A 19,428-nucleotide genomic window follows, 5' to 3' on the forward strand; every position below is an offset into this window, starting at 1 on the left:
ACTTTATTAAAGATTAGCCCCTGTCCCAGCTGGTAGAACCTACAACCCGCTCAACACTACAATATTGACGACCCGTCGATTAGCATCGTTGCGGGACTTATTGACTGTCCTGTTTGTTTGTCTTTTATGTGTCTGTATTACGTAATGCATTTGTACCCCTAGAATGCTGGCGGGAGATTGGTGATGGTATCCGTGTGCTATTCTCTCCAGGAAACAGGATTGTGGCTTTTCTGGATTCATTTACGGCTGGTTTTTTGTTTTTGTTTTTTTTTCAAGGTCTTTGCCTCAAAATCAAATTGTTTTCTAGTAACAAACAACAATTTTGCCTTTTGGCTTTTTGAACACTTAACAGTTTGGTTTCCTGACTTTCAGCTTGTCTGGGTGTAAAGTTTGTTTTCTTCTTTAAAATATTCAGCCACTAAGGCTTAATCAAAAGAGTTTCATTCACGAACAAAGCAAAACGACAGACAGTGCAGGACACCATCTCAACAGCACTGCAAGCAAACCTACAGGTCTCGGCAGCTGGCATGCCACGAAATACCTTTTACAAGCATTAATATACTGAACTGAATTACCTGCACCCAGAGGGAGTGGACATTCCCCACCTACACCAATGAACGGAGCTGCCTCTGCTTTACTGGAGGTGTGTTGGTGTGCCGGATCAGAAGTACAGAGCCTCACTGTTAGCAGAAGTTTGTGGTTTGAACCAGTCTTAGCTGGGTTGACTGTGGTTTGCACATATGATCAAAACCAGCTTTTAATGCAAAAACAACGCGAAAACAAGTGGGGTTTACGTGCATGGAAACAGAAATGCTTGCACAGATGTAGAGACAGAGGTTACCACAGTGCATTTTTACACGGGGAATCATACATGCCAGCCTTTCCTCAGCCCATTCAATGTAACCTTTCAACTCTGCCAGCCCCGCCACTCTCCATCACTATATCTGCAGCTGTGGCTAAACACATTGCATCACCCTATAGAATGAACTCATTTTTGCTTCATGAAGTCGAATGAAACCTGCTGAATAATGTTAACATATTGAATTACACACTGCTGCGTAGTTTTCCATATACTTAAGACAGAAATTGAACAATGCGACATTTCGAAATATAACATGAAATACTACTGAACTGCTATTATGGCTTCTGGTAGACTTAATTTGCGACTTAAAATAAAAGATCTAAATTATGTTTGTTTGTTTGTTTTTTTTTTTTAAATTATGTCTCAATCCTAAAATTCTAGGTGATGCAAAACTTTTGGAGTAGGTGTGACACTTACACATTTCCCTTTTTCTTTAAGAAATATGAATAAACATTGGAGACTGTGTGGTCCAGTCGTTAACGAAGTGGGCTTGTAACCAGCAGGTCTCTGGTTCAAATCCCCCAAGCAAGTCACTGAACTGCCTTCTGCTCCGTCTTTCGGGTGAGGCGATGTTGTAAGTGACTGTGCAGCTGATGCATAGCTCACACACCCTAGTCTCATATCTTGGCCTGCTATGAAAAGTACTAAATAAAAAGACAGAAAATGCAATGTGAATTTGACTTTCTTTAGCGTTTCTAAACTGTTGAGTCTTGAATAGTTGTGGATTATTTGTATTTTCTTGTGCTTTGGTTTTCTTTATCGGACAGTGACCGGTCAGCTGGGCTTGTTGTCAGGAGAAATGTCTTTATTTTAATCTTGGGAGCATCTATAAAAATTCTGCGGTGATGCAGCACCAGTGTAACCAGAGCCCTGCCGCGCTGACGGGAGAGTGATGGAAAACAGAGAGCAGATCAATACCTGACCCATTTAGGGTTCACCGCGATACACATTCATCAGAGCGCTGACGTCAGGCTTTTTACAAGGGAGCTTCAAATATATTATTATTATTATTATTATTATTATTATTATTATTATTATTATTATTATTATTATTATTATTATTTTGTCGGAGTGTGTTTTGGAGTTTTTTGCTCCAGTTTTGCATTGCTCGTATTTTCCTCTAAATCTGCTTTTTCTTGGGGCTTGTCTGGAGAATCCTAGCTGCCGGATTTCCTCGTTCTAATCAAATCATGTGATAGCGTAACCAAGTCATTTGAAGCTAAGCAAGATCTTATTTTTCTTTTGGTTTCTCTTCTATTTTTGTTCTTGCAGTAAATTTAATATCAAATTGATAATAAGGGTACCAGTGTCTTTACCATCATTAATCCCTGTCACCAAAGGGATCTAATTAAGAACTAGATTTTGGGACAAAATCTGGTTTAAACACTAATTTAAAAAATATATAATTTCTGGGTCACTTTAAAATTTGGTAAATATTTACAATACTGTAATCAAAGTGTGTTTCGGGGTAACCTGTGCATCTAGCAGTATGGTGGCTGCCAGCACCATATAATTCTGTAATATTCCCTTTGAAATTGTGACGCACATTTGGTTCTCTAGTTGCAGCATGCTGTGTGTATTTCTTTCATGACTTGTCGTTAAGTGCAGACAATATGCAATGCCCAGTCAAACCACTAGATGGCGCTCAATCCAAAGTTTTATTTTTTAATTGTACAGTACATTTCCTTCTAGTCTTCTCAGGGATGGCAGTGTGACTCCCATTGCGTAGCAGTTTGAGCCATTCCTGGTTTTACTATGGGGTTTAACAAGACACACCCGAGCTTGTTGCCTGTACACACTATGACTAATCAAGCTCCTAATAACACCTGGAATCAAACCGCTATGCAAAAGGAAGCTTATTTCCATCCCTCCTTTATATTGGTTACGTTGGTTCTTTTACGCTCAAAAAAAAAAAAAAAATTAAAAAGTGCAACGAATTTTGCTTTAAATTATTTGTTTATTTAGCAGAGAGTAGGGTGTGTGAGTCACTTACAACAACGCCTCACCCCAAAGACGCAGCGCAAGTGATTTGCTCAGGGTCACACACACACACACACAGTGAGTGCGCTGGGATTTGAACCCGGGTCCTCCCGGTTACAAGCCCGTTTCCTTAATCACCGGACCTCCGATCTTAAAGGGGAACTGTAACATTTTAACCTCCCCAGCTGAAATAGATGCCATTCCTGCAAATGAATGAATAAAAACCAGGCAGTGAATGACAGTGTTCGCGATACATTGTTGTGCCGCTCCGACCTTGCCGCTCTCATTCCTCAGAGGTGTTGCATGGTTTGTATTACTGTTGTGATGCGTGTTGGATTTGATTCAAATCAAGATCTGAAAATAGAATATTTAAAGAAGGGGTTATTTTTGGTATTTCCTCGCTTCAGAGCTGCGGCCCTTTTATTAATACCCCGTGCCGTTTGGAGTTGTGATGGCTTGAGCTGTTGTACTGCCTGAATCTGCAGTCCGTGCAAATCACGTACATACAGCGCTAACGAAACTGGCGTTTGAAACTGCCTAATCTTTACACAGATTACATTTCTATTGCGCCTTATCACGCCGTGGCATCGCAAAGCACACCACAAAACAGCAAAAAAATAATCAGGCGGCAGAGCTAGCATCTTTAATTTCTCCTAGCCTGTTATTATTAGCCTCCCGGGTGCTTCTACGCACACAATATAGCTATCATTACGACAAAGCACTAATATTACTAGAGTAAAAAATGACTTTTTTTTTTTAAATCAATTCTTCAAATATTTTGGACGTAAATATTTATGGAGTTACAGTAATTCCAGTCATGTTTACAGTGATGTATTTGAAACGACCCTGGTGTTGCACAGCGAACCTGAAGTCTAATTAGTTGGCCTCCGTTCATGGCTTGTGTTTGTCCCAGTTTGAAACACAGTCGTGTCTGCCAGTGTGGTCTGAGGGTGCGTTCATGCAGATCATTCTGGGCAAATTCTGTTCATGGAGATCATTCTGGGCAAATTCTGTTCATGGAGATCATTCTTAGAAGGTCATTGACTAAATTGGTAATTTCTAAAGCACATTTTTATTGCCTATGTGCAGTACCTTACACTTTTCTCTATTAAATGGCATTTGCCATGTGTCTGCCCAGTTCTGAATCTTGTCTAGATCATTTTGAAGGATCTTTGCTGTTGCAACAGTGTTTGCCACTCCTGCTATTTTTGTGTCATCTGCAAATTTAACAAGTTTGCTTACTATACCAGAATCTAAATCATTAATGTAGATTAGGAATAGCAGAGGACCTAATACTGATCCCTGTGGTACTCCACTGGTTACCTCACTCCATTCTGAGGTTTCTCCTGTAATCAGTACTTTCTGTTTTCTACATGTTAACCACTCCCTAATCCATATGCATCATTTCCTTGAATCCCAACTGCGTTCAGTTTGAGAATTAATCTTTTATGCAGGACTTTGTCAAACGCTTTCTGGAAATCTAAATAAACCATGTCATATGCTTTGCAATTATCCATTATCGATGTTGCATCCTCAAAAAGATCAAGCAAGTTAGTTAGACACGACCTCCCTTTCCTAAAGCCATGCTGACTGTCTCCCAGGACCCTGTTACCATATAGGTAATTTTTTTTATTTTGGATCTTATTATAGTTTCCATAAGTTTGCATATAATAGAAGTCAGGCTTACTGGTCTGTAGTTACCTGGTTCAGTTTTGTTTCCCTTTTTGTGGATCGGTATTATGTTTGCAATTCTCCAGTCTGTCGGTACAACCCCTGTGGCAAGAGACTGTTGCATGGTCTAGTTATTTAAATAGCCATCGTCCTTTTAATAATGCATTATTTTTATTTTAATTATTTATAACAGCTTTCTAATGCCACACAATTTCTGTACAATCCTGAGTATATATTGTGTAGTTTCACTACCAGTATTGTGTTATATGTATTGCTACTGTCTTACTGTCTTAATTAAATCCTGCCAGTGTTGCATGAAATGGTAGGATTTAATATCAACTAAATGAAACCACGTGGCAATAAGCAGGTATGTGTATGCCTGTGTTAATCACTTTATATAAATAATGTTCTTGAGTACTCAAGTAGTTTTATAAGATTCTGTTCATGTTATTTTGACAAAAGCTGTTTAGAGTCAGTCACGCTAAAGGAAGTGGCTAGAAACTGAGGCTTTTTTAAGATTTTGAGAAACGTTTTGGGACACCTGGACCTTTAATATAAGTGTAACAAAACACGTGTCCTACCTCCTCCCAGCAAACTCTCCACTGCCGCCTTCACACTCATGAGAGCAGACCGAGCCAATCACAGTGGCACCAGGTCAGTCACGTGGCATAGTTGCTGGCCCTTTAGGTGGGCACTGTGAGCGCTACCCGCATAGATCATGGGGGTGATTCGTTTTCACCAAAAAAAATGAAACTTCGATTTTTCTCTAAAAGAGAGTTTTTCCAGCAGCCGTCTCTCGCTCCCCTCCCAGACTTAATTAAAACGAGAGAGCTAGAGGGAGGTATAGATCTCTCCGTACAGCCCTGCCTAGTGACACACTGCCGCTAGCCACCGCTCCCTCACACTCCAGGGGCCAATTCTCTTCACTTTCTGGTACTTTTTTCATTTTCTTTTATTTCTCTCTCTTTTCTTGAGAGAGAGAGAGAGAGAGAGAGAGAGAGAGAGAGAGAGAGAGAGAGAGAGAGAGAGAGAGAGAGAGAGAGAGAGAGAGAGAGAGAGAGAGAGAGAGAGAGAGAGAGAGAGAGAGAGAGAGAGAAAAAGAGTCCAAAAAACACACAGGTCAGAGATACTTTATACCCCCAATTCACCAGCTAGATTCCAGACTTTTCTCAGCTAGACAGAGAGACCAAACTAAGAACAGGTTTAGGGTGAATTTGGAGACACTGCTGAACTAGCAGCTGAATATATAATAACCTGCGACAAAATGAGAGACGCGATGTAAATAACCAGCCTCCACACTTTGTGAATGTGTTAAATAAGAAACGCTCTATAAATGTCGGTTTATTTCATATTTGTATTTTATTTTATTTGAAATATATATGCTGTGACAATACCTGTAAAACTTGTCATGCCAATAAAACTTTTTTTGAATTTGAATTGAATTGAGACAGAGAGGGAGAGAGTGAGGGGGGGGGAGGAGGGAGGGAGACCCCACCCCCCAGCACCCCCTCATTAAACACTGCCACCCCAGTGACACAACTAAGGAAATTTGAGAGGTGCAGATTGAGGATAAATTTAATCAGAAGTGGCTTCATTTGCAATATTTCCATATTTTCAAAACTTTTACTCTGCTCTTTAATTAACAAAATTCCACGTCACTCGGGGAGGCTTCTTGATTCTCTAATCGCCAGCCCCCTCCTGTGTAGAGCTCTCAGAATTACCTCTAACCCTCACTACAGCGGGAGAGACACAAACATTTCTATCTGATGTACCTCTTGCATCCAGCAGGGGCATTTTTCATCTGTTTATTAACTGTTAACAACTAGCTTAAGAAACATAGTTTATTTTTTTGTTAATTGTTAGTTAGTAGGCCAGCTAAAACAACAAAGATCATATCCCTATTTTGGTAACGATGGTAAACTATTGAAAATGAATAGTGTAACCATGGGGAAAGCATTGGGAAAGTGCATGGTGAATTTGTTTAAGTGATCGACCGTTTCTTGTGAGTTTTTCTGTTGGAAGTTGTGGATGAATCAGGCTCACTGGTGGGCTGAACTCAGTCTCTGAATGCAGTTCTGTCTCAGACAGTCAGCACAGAGTCATTGGATTAGTAAATACACAACACAGAAACATAAGGAACAGAATCTCAGAGGGCTCCCCCTGCTGCAATATATTTTATACCAATCAGTCCAGAGGGGAACAGGATAGATGAATGTTGTGGAGAAGTTTTCCACTGTATTTCTGCAGTATCCCCCATGCTTTTTCCATGGTTATAATCTGCATTCACCAGAGCTTACCCAGGTTTGCCATGTATATTATTAAAATTTACCATACCTCACTATGTTTTACAATGCTTACCTGTGATTTCCCATGCTTTCACTGTGCTTTATTACACTCTGCTGTGCTTTTACTGTGGGAAACTTTTACAAGGGTCTGACTGTGTTTGTTTTTGAAGCACTATTTGACATTTGCCAAGACACCAGTGTTACTTACCTGTAGTTCCTTGGAAAGAAAATGAATAATTCACACAAAATAAAACCCCAAATGTTTTTTTCCAAAAAAAGAAAACTGTTTAGATAAGGGGGCTGGGGAGTGGGGCTAGATTACAAATTGAAAATGTGGCACCTTTTGTAGTTAGACTGTAACCTTGTAAAAGTTTCTCACAGTGAAAGCATTGCAAAGTGTAATAAAGCACAGTGAAAGCATGGTGAAGCACAGTTAAGCATTGCAAAGAATTGCGAGGTATGGTAAAGCATATTAAGGGTAAACTATGGTAAATGTATAGTAGAGCCATGGGGAAAAGCATTGGAAAAACTGCAAAAATACTGCAGTAAACTTTTATAAGAGGAACTGCACACATGGTTGCACCTTTACAATGTAATCAGTATAATTACAGTGGAGTCAAAGATAGTTCATATTATGTGTGACCCACTTCTCATTTAGAGTTTTTGTAAACATGAAGCGTCTTTAATTACTGTGTATTTACAGAGCAGTTACTTAGTAAATGCAGGTGTACTTGCACATAATTACAATGGTACTTTGTATAGCTACAATGCATTTCATATGTAAATGTTTTTGCATGATTTCTATGTAAGTACACATTTATATCAGGTTAGGTTTAGAGATAGGTTTACTGTTATATTGTGCAAAAAGACATACACATGAAGTACATTGCAACTGTGCATAATAATGTTATAATGATGTGCAAGTGCACCAGTATTTGTAATGCTGTCTCCCTTGTTTGTTCCCACATGTTGCTGTGTTCCCTTTAGTCTCTGTGTGACAGAGAGAGAGAGAGAGTCCTTCTTTTTATATTTGTCTCATTTTCCTTTTCTTCTGGACATATAAACCTCGTACTTTTCTTTTTCTTCTCCTGTTTTGGGTTTGTTTTTTCCCCCCACATTTTTCTGGGGGTGGGGTGGTGGGGAGGATTAGCTGTGTTCTTGACTGGGAAAGGGGGGGTCCCGTCTGCAGTCCTGGGGCGTGAGTGCACAGTTTTGGGGAGCTGGGATGGTGGCCGCTGGCAGCTTCGAGTTTGAAGGCTTGCAGACTATAGGGATTGTGTGTCTGGTCTGCATGTTTCTGAAGCTCATGCATCTTCTGGGGCTAATCAACTTAACAGACGAAGGTAGGACAGTCAGAGAAGCAACCTACATCTTTAACATTACTGTCATGGTGTTTGGGTTTTTACAAGCATGGAAATGAGACTCATTCCAAGTTTTACTAGGAGCTTGATTAGCCACAGTGTATAGGTGATAAGCTCAGGTGAGTCTTATTAAACTCATAGTGAAACCAGGAATGGGTCAAACTGCTGTGCAAGTCTTATTCCCATTTCTGTTTTGAAAGGTATTGGGTACACCACTTGCCTGAGACACAGCCCTGAGTGGTACAATTCTATGGAAAGATAGAAAGAGAGAAATGAAAAAGGAAAGGGTAGCATCTTCATTGTGTTTCCTCCAGTCATTGAATTGTTTCCACTCCTATATTGAAGAGAAGCAAAGGGGTCCCTGAATTATATTACTTAGGCAGTTGGCTTGATGAAGCTTATGGTAGCTATTTTAGAGCATTTTACAGCCCTGGGCAGTCCCCCTGGCTTATTAGTGTCCTGCAGCTGTACTGTTTTGCCCTGTCTGGGGTTTGTTTTGCACCTGAGCCACGCTCTGTGTTTCCGTGTTCTTGTCTCCAAAGATATACTTTACCATACCTTGCCATTCTCTACAGTGCTTTCCTAGGCTTTCTCATGCTTTCACTGTGCTTTATGACACTTTACTGGGCTTTGGGAAGCTTGCAGAAGGGTAACTCATGCTGTTCCTGTGTTCTTGTCTACACGCAGACAGCAGTAATATTATGTTAGAGGCAGCGCTGCAGATGAGCTGCGTACCTGCCGTTTTTACACATTCAAAATCCGAAATACGCACGAAATATAAATTTAACGCGTAAAAATACGCATAGCAATTTTGCAGGACAGCTTGTCTGCCTCCCTCTCCTAAAACTTCCACTAAGAACTACATCTCCCAGAATGCAGTGTCTTCCATTATTAGGGAACTGTGCACAAGAAAAAACAACGGAACAAACCTGATCAGATCTGTGTTTAGCCCTGTTGTCTTTTCAACCTCACAGTAAGAAAGACAAAATCGAAGCTACAGTTTGAAGCTAAACGCCCCAGTCCAGCTACATATCCAACTGGAACCGTCATCAGAGGCAACCGCAAAAAAAAACAAAACAAAAAAAAGTGCCTATAAACGAACTATTTTAGAAGTTATTAATGCATTTCCTTATTTTATTTATCTGTATGGCTTTATATTGAAGTTTTAACACGTTCACCGAGTTTGAGAATGTAATGTTAAAATACACGTAACATAATTAATTTTCTTTTGTTAACTCCAATAAATCTACGCTATATTTCGCCAGTAAAATCGTAGAGCGGCTAAATACAGTTTTGAGTAACACTGACAGACTCGTCTGTTGCATCTTTAGCAGCCACAACTATCACAGATATAATTTAGTCACAATACCGTCAGGACGCGTAGACATACTTGGGACTAATTAGGAAGTGTACTGCTGAAAAGAAAAAAATAATAATTGAGAATTCAAAATGAAACGTACTGCAGCTTAACTGCAGTAAAATACAGTGACATTCACTAAATGTTGCTTTCAGATTGTGCTAATAAAAATGAGGGAAATAGTGAAATAAAACACGTGACCATGTGCTTGCTGTAGTGCACTAATAATCGAAAACAGCAGAACGAACACGCTGCGATTTAAACGTGTTTTTACTGAAAAATAAACGGTAACATCTAACCATTAGAGCTGCGTGTGTTACATGCTGTCAGATCAGGACAGGATGAGCAGGGGAGCTGCAGCATGCTGTTTCCACATTACAACTGGACACAATTCAAAGTGCTTCACCAATTCCACACCCATGTTCAGCCAGGCTTGTATTGCAGGAGCCTTGATGCGCCAATAGAATTTTCTTCTTGTTGATCTTGTTGTGAGCGGTGCTGAAGTAAAACTCCTTCAGATCACTAATGGAGTACTTCGTCAGACACTACAATATATACTACAAGCAGACCCCTACTAGTCTAGCACATGCTTAAACCATCTAAGGAGCTGTACTGTACTGTATCTTTGCTGAATCCGGTCCCTCTAACCTGCGTTGTTCTTGTCTCCACACAGACAGCAGTGAAAGTGATCTGGAGCTGTACTGTACTGTACTGTATCTGTGCTGAATCCGGTCCCTCTAACCTGCGTTGTTCTTGTCTCCACACAGACAGCAGTGAAAGTGATCTGGAGCTGTACTGTACTGTACTGTATCTGTGCTGAATCCGGTCCCTCTAACCTGCGTTGTTCTTGTCTCCACACAGACAGCAGTGAAAGTGATCTGGAGCTGTACTGTACTGTACTGTATCTGTGCTGAATCCGGTCCCTCTAACCTGCGTTGTTCTTGTCTCCACACAGACAGCAGTGAAAGTGATCTGGAGCTGTACTGTACTGTACTGTATCTGTGCTGAATCCGGTCCCTCTAACCTGCGTTGTTCTTGTCTCCACACAGACAGCAGTGAAAGTGATCTGGAGCTGTACTGTACTGTACTGTATCTGTGCTGAATCCGGTCCCTCTAACCTGCGTTGTTCTTGTCTCCACACAGACAGCAGTGAAAGTGATCTGGAGCTGTACTGTACTGTACTGTACTGTATCTGTGCTGAATCCGGTCCCTCTAACCTGCGTTGTTCTTGTCTCCACACAGACAGCAGTGAAAGTGATCTGGAGCTGTACTGTACTGTACTGTATCTGTGCTGAATCCGGTCCCTCTAACCTGCGTTGTTCTTGTCTCCACACAGACAGCAGTGAAAGTGATCTGGAGCTGTACTGTACTGTACTGTATCTGTGCTGAATCCGGTCCCTCTAACCTGCGTTGTTCTTGTCTCCACACAGACAGCAGTGAAAGTGATCTGGAGCTGTCGACAGTGAGGCACCAGCCGGAGGGTCTGGATCAGCTGCAGGCGCAGACCAAATTCACCAAGAAGGAGCTGCAGTCTCTGTACCGGGGCTTCAAAAACGTGAGTGCGGGCCAATGACTCGACAGAGTTATCCCAGACCGACTGTGCTGTGCTGTGTGCCAGCTTCACACAGGCTAGTCCCAGCGCACCCTCCCCTTCAGACCACAGTATCAGTGATCAGAGAGTCTCATACCACAAGACAGATATTCCTAATGCAGTGTAGACATTCGCGAGAGTCTGGACAGACACACATTATTGACTCATATTAAAGAGAAGGGGTCATCTTATTATTAGTGATAAAAGTCTTATACCTTGAGAGCTGGGTAAGGTAGGTATGTTATAACAGGTGTGACAGTAGATTAACCAAGCGAGTGAATTAGTGAATTATCTAATGGTGTATATCGAGGTGTCGAGGGAGCGCTGTACAGCATAGTCATTGTGATGGACTCCCTTTGACTCTCCCCCCAGACCTCCCCCGGACTCCCCCCCCCCCCCCCCCCCCCCCCCTCTCCCTCTCTGTCTCAATTCAATTCAAATTCAAAAAAAGTTTTATTGGCATGACAAGTTTTACAGGTATTGTCACAGCATATATATTTCAAATAAAATAAAATACAAATATGAAATAAACCGACATTTATAGAGCGTTTCTTATTTAACACATTCACAAAGTGTGGAGTCTGGTTATTTACATCGCGTCTCTCATTTTGTCGCAGGTTATTATATATTCAGCTGCTAGTTCAGCAGTGTCTCCAAATTCACCCTAAACCTGTTCTTACTTTGGCCTGTCTGTCTAGCTGCGGGGGGTATAAAGTATCTCTGACCTGTGTGTTTTCTCTCTCTCTCTCTCCCTCTCTCCCTATCTCTCTCTCCCTCTCCCTCTCTCTTCTCCCTCCCCCCCCTCTCAGGAGTGCCCCAGCGGTCTGGTGGATGAGGAGACCTTTAAGATGATCTACTGTCAGTTCTTCCCGCAAGGAGGTGAGCAGGATGGAGAGCAGTGGGCGGATGGGAGCAGGGAAGGGGAGGGGAGAAGCTGTAAGGAAACTAATACAATGTCTATAAATGAGTGCGTGCTATAGAAACTGATGTGTTAGTAAGTTTCCTCAAAAGTTACACATATTGCTTAAACATTATCACTAGACACTGTAAAGTAGGGGAGAGGGGACAGGGGAGGGGAGAGAAGAAGGGTAGGAGGGGATAAGGGGTAGGGAGAGAGGAGGGGCAGGGGAGAGGGGAGGGGAGGGGACAGGAGGGACAAGGGGAAAGAAGAGGGGATAGGGTTAGGGAGGGTGACGGGGAGAGGGCAGGGGAGGGGGGCAGGAGGGAAGAGGAGAGGGAGTGGGAAGGGAATATGGGATGGGGAGTGGACAGGAAGGAAGAGGAGAGGGGAGAGGGAGAGAGACAGAGAGGGGAGGGGAGAGGTAGAGGGGATATGGGAGAGGGAGATGGGAGGGGAGTGGAGGGTGGCCGTAGAGGAGAGTGAGAGGGGAGGCGCGGCGAGGGGAATCGTTTGGTTTTATCAGACCCCAGATGAGTTGTGAGGTGTAGCAGTCCCACTCTGCGTATGTATTTGTTCAATCATAATAAAAACCTGATGCCTTTGTTATTAATTCTTCAGACTGCCACTGCTACCCTGTTTGGATAGCCTGGTGTTTAAACCTCTCCAGTAAATATGGGAGAGCGCCTCGGACAAAGAGACCGGCTGCGTTCATGCTATTACTTTATTAAACTAAGAAAGAACAGGCAGCGAGGCAAGGAGGTGTTAGAATCAGAGAGTGCAGCCTCTCTCCGTGTTCCCTCTCCATCTGACAGGCAGTCTGGCACTGCCTGTATTTATAGAGACCTTGTTTTTCAAACTCAATTCCAGCTGCTCCCAGGCACAGCTGCATTTCATTTCCATAACTTCCCTTCACAGCTGACTTACTAAAGAAAGATATTTATATTAGTACAAAAGGCTGTACAAATTCATACCAGTGTAGCTTACAGAGTAATACAAAAACAAGCCAATATAAGGGATTTCTCCTTTTCTGCAGTACCTTTAAAGCGTTCATGAGGACTCTGCGTTGACTCCTGTATTGTGTATCTTTGCTACTCTATAGAGGGGAATCTAGTGGTTTGTTTTTCAGGGCTATAAACACTGACACTCATACAAGGACACACAGACCTGCCTTTATATTGTCATCAGTTTGCTGTGATGTTATATAGCAGGGGGGGCCAATCCCAGTCCTGGAGGGCTATTCCACTCCAGGTTTAACAGGTAAAATAAGTTAATGAACTACTTCAGGGTCTGGATGGAGGTTTAATTGGTTCAGGTAAACAATGTGGAACAGGGTTGGAACAAAGACGAGGAATGGACTTCAGACACCCCTGTTGCATTATCTCAGGTATGGATAAAATACGCAGACTGTCTCACAACCACACAGACACACACACACACAAGTACTCACACACACAGACACAGATACACACAGACATGCACTCGCACACACAGACATACACACACACAGACAACACAGTCACACACAAGCACACACTCAGACAACACACACACGCATGCAAAGACACACAGACAGACAGACACACACACACACAGATGGAACAGACCACCCACACATACACACACACTCACACACACAGACCACACACACAGCAGACAGACGGACCTGTTTTTCGGTATATTTTTAACCACTGGCACCGCTAGTCAGTCCTGCAGATAAAAGAAAAATCAGAGGAATAAAAAAGATGGATTCAAGTGAAATCCAGCTTGTTTATAAACAAGATAGTGAAGGCCTGGCTAGTCTGTGCTGTAAACAGGAACTGGATCACTTTATGTAGACGTGTAGAACACAAACACGCTTGTCCTTCCCTCGTCCTGCTCCAGTGTATTTCACTGTCCCACCCATAGCAATGAGACACTCAACAGGGCTACATGTAGAGCAGAAGAGATGTTTCGGAAGAGAAAAGCCCATTCAGCCCATCAAAGCCCTTGTTAGCTCCTCACTCTCCTCTACTGGGGGGGAGGGGGGGCGGGGGCTCATTTAAAAACACAGAATCTCGTCTTTTTTAATGCTCCCAGTGTTTTTATATCTGACTCATCTGAATCTGAAGTAGTGTCTTGGTTGGAATGAAAACCAACAGTAACAGGGAGGCCCCAGGACTGAGTTTGAGAAGCCCTGATCTAGACCTTTTATTGGTTTTATAGACTTCAATCAGTCCCCTCTTTCCCTTCTTCTCTTCTAGGCTGAAAAGGACTTCTTAAGTTTATTTTAGTATTTCTTAATTTTACCGTCACAGCAGTTTGGCTTGACTAGCTGGGACCCATGTGTTCAGGGGGGAACGCCCAAACAGTAACGCACTTCCTGTCTCCACAGACGCCACCACCTACGCTCACTTCCTGTTCAATGCCTTTGACATCGACAGGACCGGCTCCATCCGCTTCGAGGTGAGGGGTCGGAGGGCAGTGATTGTTGTTGTCTTTTTTTAAATTTGTATTTAATTTTTAATGAAGCTACCTGTCATGACACAGCCATGTTGTCATGTTCATATATATATATATATATATATATATATATATATATATATATATATATATATATATATATATATAGTATATATATATATATATATATATGTGTGTGTGTGTGTGTATATATATATATATATATATATATATATTCACACTAGCCCTGCTGCTGCTGCTGCACCCAGTCCTGGGGTTCAGAACTTCCCTCAATGAAGTCTAGTATTATTGATATTGAAATGATCAGGAGCCAGGAGTTTGAGCAGGGTTAGAAACTCACACTAGCCCGTTTTGTTTTGGGTCAGGACTTTGTCATCGGACTCTCAGTGCTGCTTCGAGGCTCAGTCCATGAGAAACTCAAATGGGCCTTCAACCTCTATGACATCAACAAGGATGGCTACATCACCAAGGAGGTGAGGGGGACTTAGGGGCCTGGTCTAAACCACAGACCACATCACCAAGGAGTTGAGAGGGACTTAGGGGCCGGGTCTAAACTACAGACTACATTACCAAGGAGTTGAGAGGGACTTAGGGGCCGGGTCTAAACTACAGACCACATCACCAAGGAGGTGAGAGCGGCTTAGGGGCTGGGTCTAAACTACAGACTACGTCACCAAGGAGGTGAGGGGGGCTTAGGGGCCGGGTCTAAACTACAGACTACGTCACCAAGGAGGTGAGACGGGCTTAGGGGCCGGGTCTAAACTGGAGAGACACGACACTTCGGGTCTGATTTAAACATACCACAGCTCTGTGACTTTGTATGAATCCAGGGGGGCTCGTTGACTTGTTAAAGCATCACGGCTGTGCTGGGACTCGTACTCACACTAATCATTGTCATTAAGAAGGTGTTAAATGAAGCCGTTCATGAGCTGCCCTCGCCAGTGCTTTAAAAGAGTCTGGAAGTGAATTTGTCTAGTCCGGGGCGCTGTGTTTTCACTGCTGTACTGCCCTAGCAAGGCTGTAAGCTGACAATGAATATTTTCAATAAGCCAATAAAACAATCAGAGTACTTGCTGTTAGACACTTCTTAAAGGCAATATCGAGTACATCAGCCCAGCGCTAATATTCACTTATTCAAACTACTCCATGCAATAAAAATACAACATATTAGGTATAATCATGACTTTAATTCATTTTTTTAATTCATTGATATCAATGATACACATTATATCGTGGCAGATTCTGTTATGCACGCTATCTCTCTGTTGCTCTCTCTCTCTGTTGCTCTCTCTCTCTCGCGCTCTCTCTCTGTCTCTCTCTCCTCCCTCTCCTTCTGCTCTTGCTCGCTGCCAGGCTGCACACAGGCATTCAAAAGGGGCGGAGCTGATATACATTCTTAAAGGGTCCGCACCCTGCTACCCCAGAATCCTGACATGCTTATTATTATCTTAATATATATTATTATTGTCTCCCGGGCCCCCAGGAGATGCTGGCGATCATGAAGTCCATCTACGATATGATGGGGAACTACACATACCCCTCGGTGAGAGAGGACACCCCCTTCGAGCACGTCGAGAAGTTCTTCCAGGTCAGATGGCAGGGGGGGCGGAGACATGAAAGACAGAGCCACTCCAAACTGTAGAGCGCCAGTAAAAAAAGAAAGAAAGAAATATACCGCAAATCAAATGCCCGGAAAAGAGGATGGAGAGAAATTCAACAAGGAATGAGAAACTCCAAAGTATAGAAAACCTTCACAGACATTGAGGTCATTCCAAAAATATTCCACCTTGCTGCTATCGACAGGACTCGGCTACTGATGTCCGCGGTGGAGCTCGAACCACGATCATTAAACGCCAAATATTTTAGTTCTAAAGCTCAAAATGTGTGTATATCTGTAGACCCTGATATTGGTGAGGCCAAATGAAATGTGTTTGTATCCGATAGTTTGTATCAAATTCTTATTTAACTGTATATTTTAGAATATAGTGTGGAATGCTGTATCTGCTTAGCTGCTGCTAAACATTCCTTGCCTTTATGTTTTCTTACAGAAGATGGACAGAAACCAGGATGGAGTCGTGACCATTGATGAGTTCATGGAGACTTGTCAAAAGGTTTGCACCCTTTCTGTCTGTCTCTCTCTCTCACTCTATCTGTCTGTCTGTCTGTCTATCTGTCTCTCTCTCTGTCTGTCTATCTGTCTGTCTGTCTGTCTCTGTCTGTCTGTCAGTCTCTCTCACAGAGTCTGTGCCTCTGTCTATCTGTCTGTCTGTCTCTCTCTCTCTCTCTCACACGAACACACACACACTCATATTTATGTTTTTCTTTCCTCTCTCAGGATGAAAACATCATGAGCTCCATGCAGCTGTTCGAGAATGTGATCTAGAACTACCTGGAATGATCTAGAACGTCTGCACCAATCGTCTACCGTCACTCACCCACCCACCCACCTATTTCTGTGTCAACAACAGACTGAACTTTTTCTATAGAAATTATATATATATATAATTATATATATATAATATATTATATATATACATACATACATACATACATACACACACACACACACACACACACAAACATCTACATGTGATGAGTGTCTCTGCTCACTGCTTTGACGAAACTTTGAAAACAATGGTCATATGTTATATTATTATTTATAAAAATAATGATATTATTATAATTTTAAAACTAAAACAAGGACTGACAGTATAAGATTGCCAGGTCAAAGTACAGTAATCCAGTAGGCCTCAACTCGAGACCAACCTAAAGAAGTCGATGTATGATGTCCTTCAGCTACATACTTATGGGGGGGGGTGGGGGGGGGTTTAGTAGGAAATGCGTCATCCTCTCTTTACGCACACAAAAGAGCACAAAACACCACAGTGAGAAAAGGAGGGAGAGAGAAAGAGGAAAAAAAGTGAAAAAAATAAGATCATCCCCCCCTTTGGACCACCGGGATTCTCAAGCACTCTTGCAAACTCCTGCTCGCAAACGGACAGATTAACCAACGTCTCACGGCAATCAGAGACGGGGAACCACGATTTCACAGCACCAGGACTTTGCTGGATTCTGAAGTGAAGATATTAATAATTCACTAGAATTCCTTTAGTACTTCTGACAGATCACAGAGGTTTTGTTTTATTTTTTACCTAAGGTCTTGACTTCTGGCATGTATGGTACAGTACTGATTCATTTAGTTGGGATTTGGGTGGGTATGTTATGGACCCCCATTGTAACCCCCTTCTCTGAACCAGGCCTCCCTGAACCTCCCTCCTCGCCTTCTCCTCCCTTTCCTTCCTCATGTCTGAGCTGAACAAATCCACTGCAGCCCAGCCCTCTAACCACTGAGCATCTTCAACCCCCATTACCTTAGTCTGGATTGCAACTGAGCAAAACCCTGAACCAAATATCTGGACTATTGTTAGGGGTATTTATTTATGGGTGGGGCAGGGCAGTACTTTTTGTCCTGGATTGTTATCTGCTCAGATCTCCATCTGATCTGTTCAGTTTTTTTTTTTTTTGGCATATTTTTCTCCAGTAGCATTGCAATCAGAGCCGATTTCAGGCGCAACCAGATCAATCACTCGGGGGGGCCCCACTGGGCTAAGCTAGGTCATATCTTGGCGGGAGCTCCCAGGGGGCGCCACCCAAGTGGGGAGGGCTTACGTCGGCCAGGGTGTCCTCAGCTCACCGCGCACCAGCACCCTGTAGACTGGCCGGGCCTGCCTGCAAGCAGCCCAGAGCTGCGTGGTCCTCTAACACTGTAGGAGGGAGGACTGGCACCCAAGAGTCTGCAATCTTCTTATTCTTCATGGCTGTGTTAACCCACATATGCATTGTATGTCATTTAGCTATTTTTCTCCATGCTTTTGGCCACCGCATGTTGACAGGAGCAGTTTAAACACATTTGCCCAGCGGAGTTCGATGCGGGCCTCTTCTTTATGTATTTTCTTACTCCTATCCCATAGTAATATGACAACATCCCTGTAATTCCGTGGTTGGCCTGTCTCACAGCGCCCCCTGTTGAGGGGCGCCCGCATTGAAGTCAGTGTCGTCCCTCTAGGGCAGCCAGTCTCACAGATGCAGAGCGCTTCAGCTCCAGGCTCTCTCCCCTCCCTCGCTGCTGAAAAGTTCACGAAACAAACTCCTCCCCCTCCACCTGCAGCATTCGGAGGGTATTCCATTTAATTCATTTATTTATTTGAAACTGTATTTATTTAAAAGGAAGGCATATTGAGAAGTTGCATGGGGAGACTCATAGTTAGTAGCCTTAAGCAAAAAAAAAAAAAAAAAAAAAAAAGATTATATAATCAGTTTGTATGTAAATAAAGTGTTTATCAAAAAAAAAAAAAAAAAAAAATTTGGAACACAAATACGAGGCAAGTAACAGATACAGTCCCTGGCCGACTGTGAAAGTGATCTAAAGCTATTCAGAGCACGGTTATAACTATTACTATTTATATATTTCAATTGCAGCTTGAAGAACCAAACAACTCAATCTGATTTTTGAAGCTTGTACTCTTGTGTATCCTCAGCACTGAATGAGAACCCCCCCCTCCCAAAACCCCTGTTCTCCCATTCGCTGAGGTCAATTTATCTATGCCTGAATATTTTAATAAAATAAAAAAAGCAGAAAACACAGAAATAAATTCCTTTTCAATATAGTTCTTCTGTACGCTTCTCATTTTTGATCAACTCCCTACCTGCAACAGTGCATGACCGCTTTGCAAAAAGAGCCAGGTTTGTGTGCATGTGAGGTCAGAGCTGTTGACCTCATCTCAATGACAGCCGGCACGCTCTGTAACGGCAAAGCAACAGGCTGTGTGTGTGGTGTTCCAATGATCCCTCTCCCTGCCTCTGCAATGAGAAGGCTCAAGCAGGTACAGTGAACTCCAGGCAATGCAAACTGGAGACCAGCTAAGGACTGGCATCTTCGAAGCCCAGGCATCCATCTCAA

At 42.6% G+C, this 19,428-nt stretch overlaps 1 protein-coding gene across 4 annotated transcripts in view; it reads left to right on the forward strand.

Moving 5' to 3' along the window:
- Positions 1-16,989, forward strand: part of LOC121303055 (calsenilin-like) — a 74,985-nt gene extending 57,996 nt beyond the window's left edge. For 2 of the 4 annotated variants that reach the window (XM_041233454.1, XM_041233453.1), the window contains 7 exons: positions 10,947-11,071; positions 11,917-11,986; positions 14,380-14,450; positions 14,834-14,941; positions 15,952-16,056; positions 16,517-16,579; positions 16,804-16,987. In XM_041233454.1, coding sequence (XP_041089388.1) covers positions 10,947-11,071; positions 11,917-11,986; positions 14,380-14,450; positions 14,834-14,941; positions 15,952-16,056; positions 16,517-16,579; positions 16,804-16,851 — 590 coding nt within the window. In that variant the 3' untranslated portion in view covers positions 16,852-16,987. Of the gene's footprint in view, positions 1-10,946; positions 11,072-11,916; positions 11,987-14,379; positions 14,451-14,833; positions 14,942-15,951; positions 16,057-16,516; positions 16,580-16,803 lie in introns of all 4 variants that reach the window. The other 2 variants (XM_041233452.1, XM_041233455.1) reach the window with 2 other exon arrangements.
- The last annotated feature ends 2,439 nt before the right edge of the window (positions 16,990-19,428 follow it).

Source organism: Polyodon spathula, chromosome 31 (assembly GCF_017654505.1).
Source record: "Polyodon spathula isolate WHYD16114869_AA chromosome 31, ASM1765450v1, whole genome shotgun sequence".
Classification (NCBI taxonomy): Eukaryota; Metazoa; Chordata; class Actinopteri; order Acipenseriformes; family Polyodontidae; genus Polyodon; species Polyodon spathula.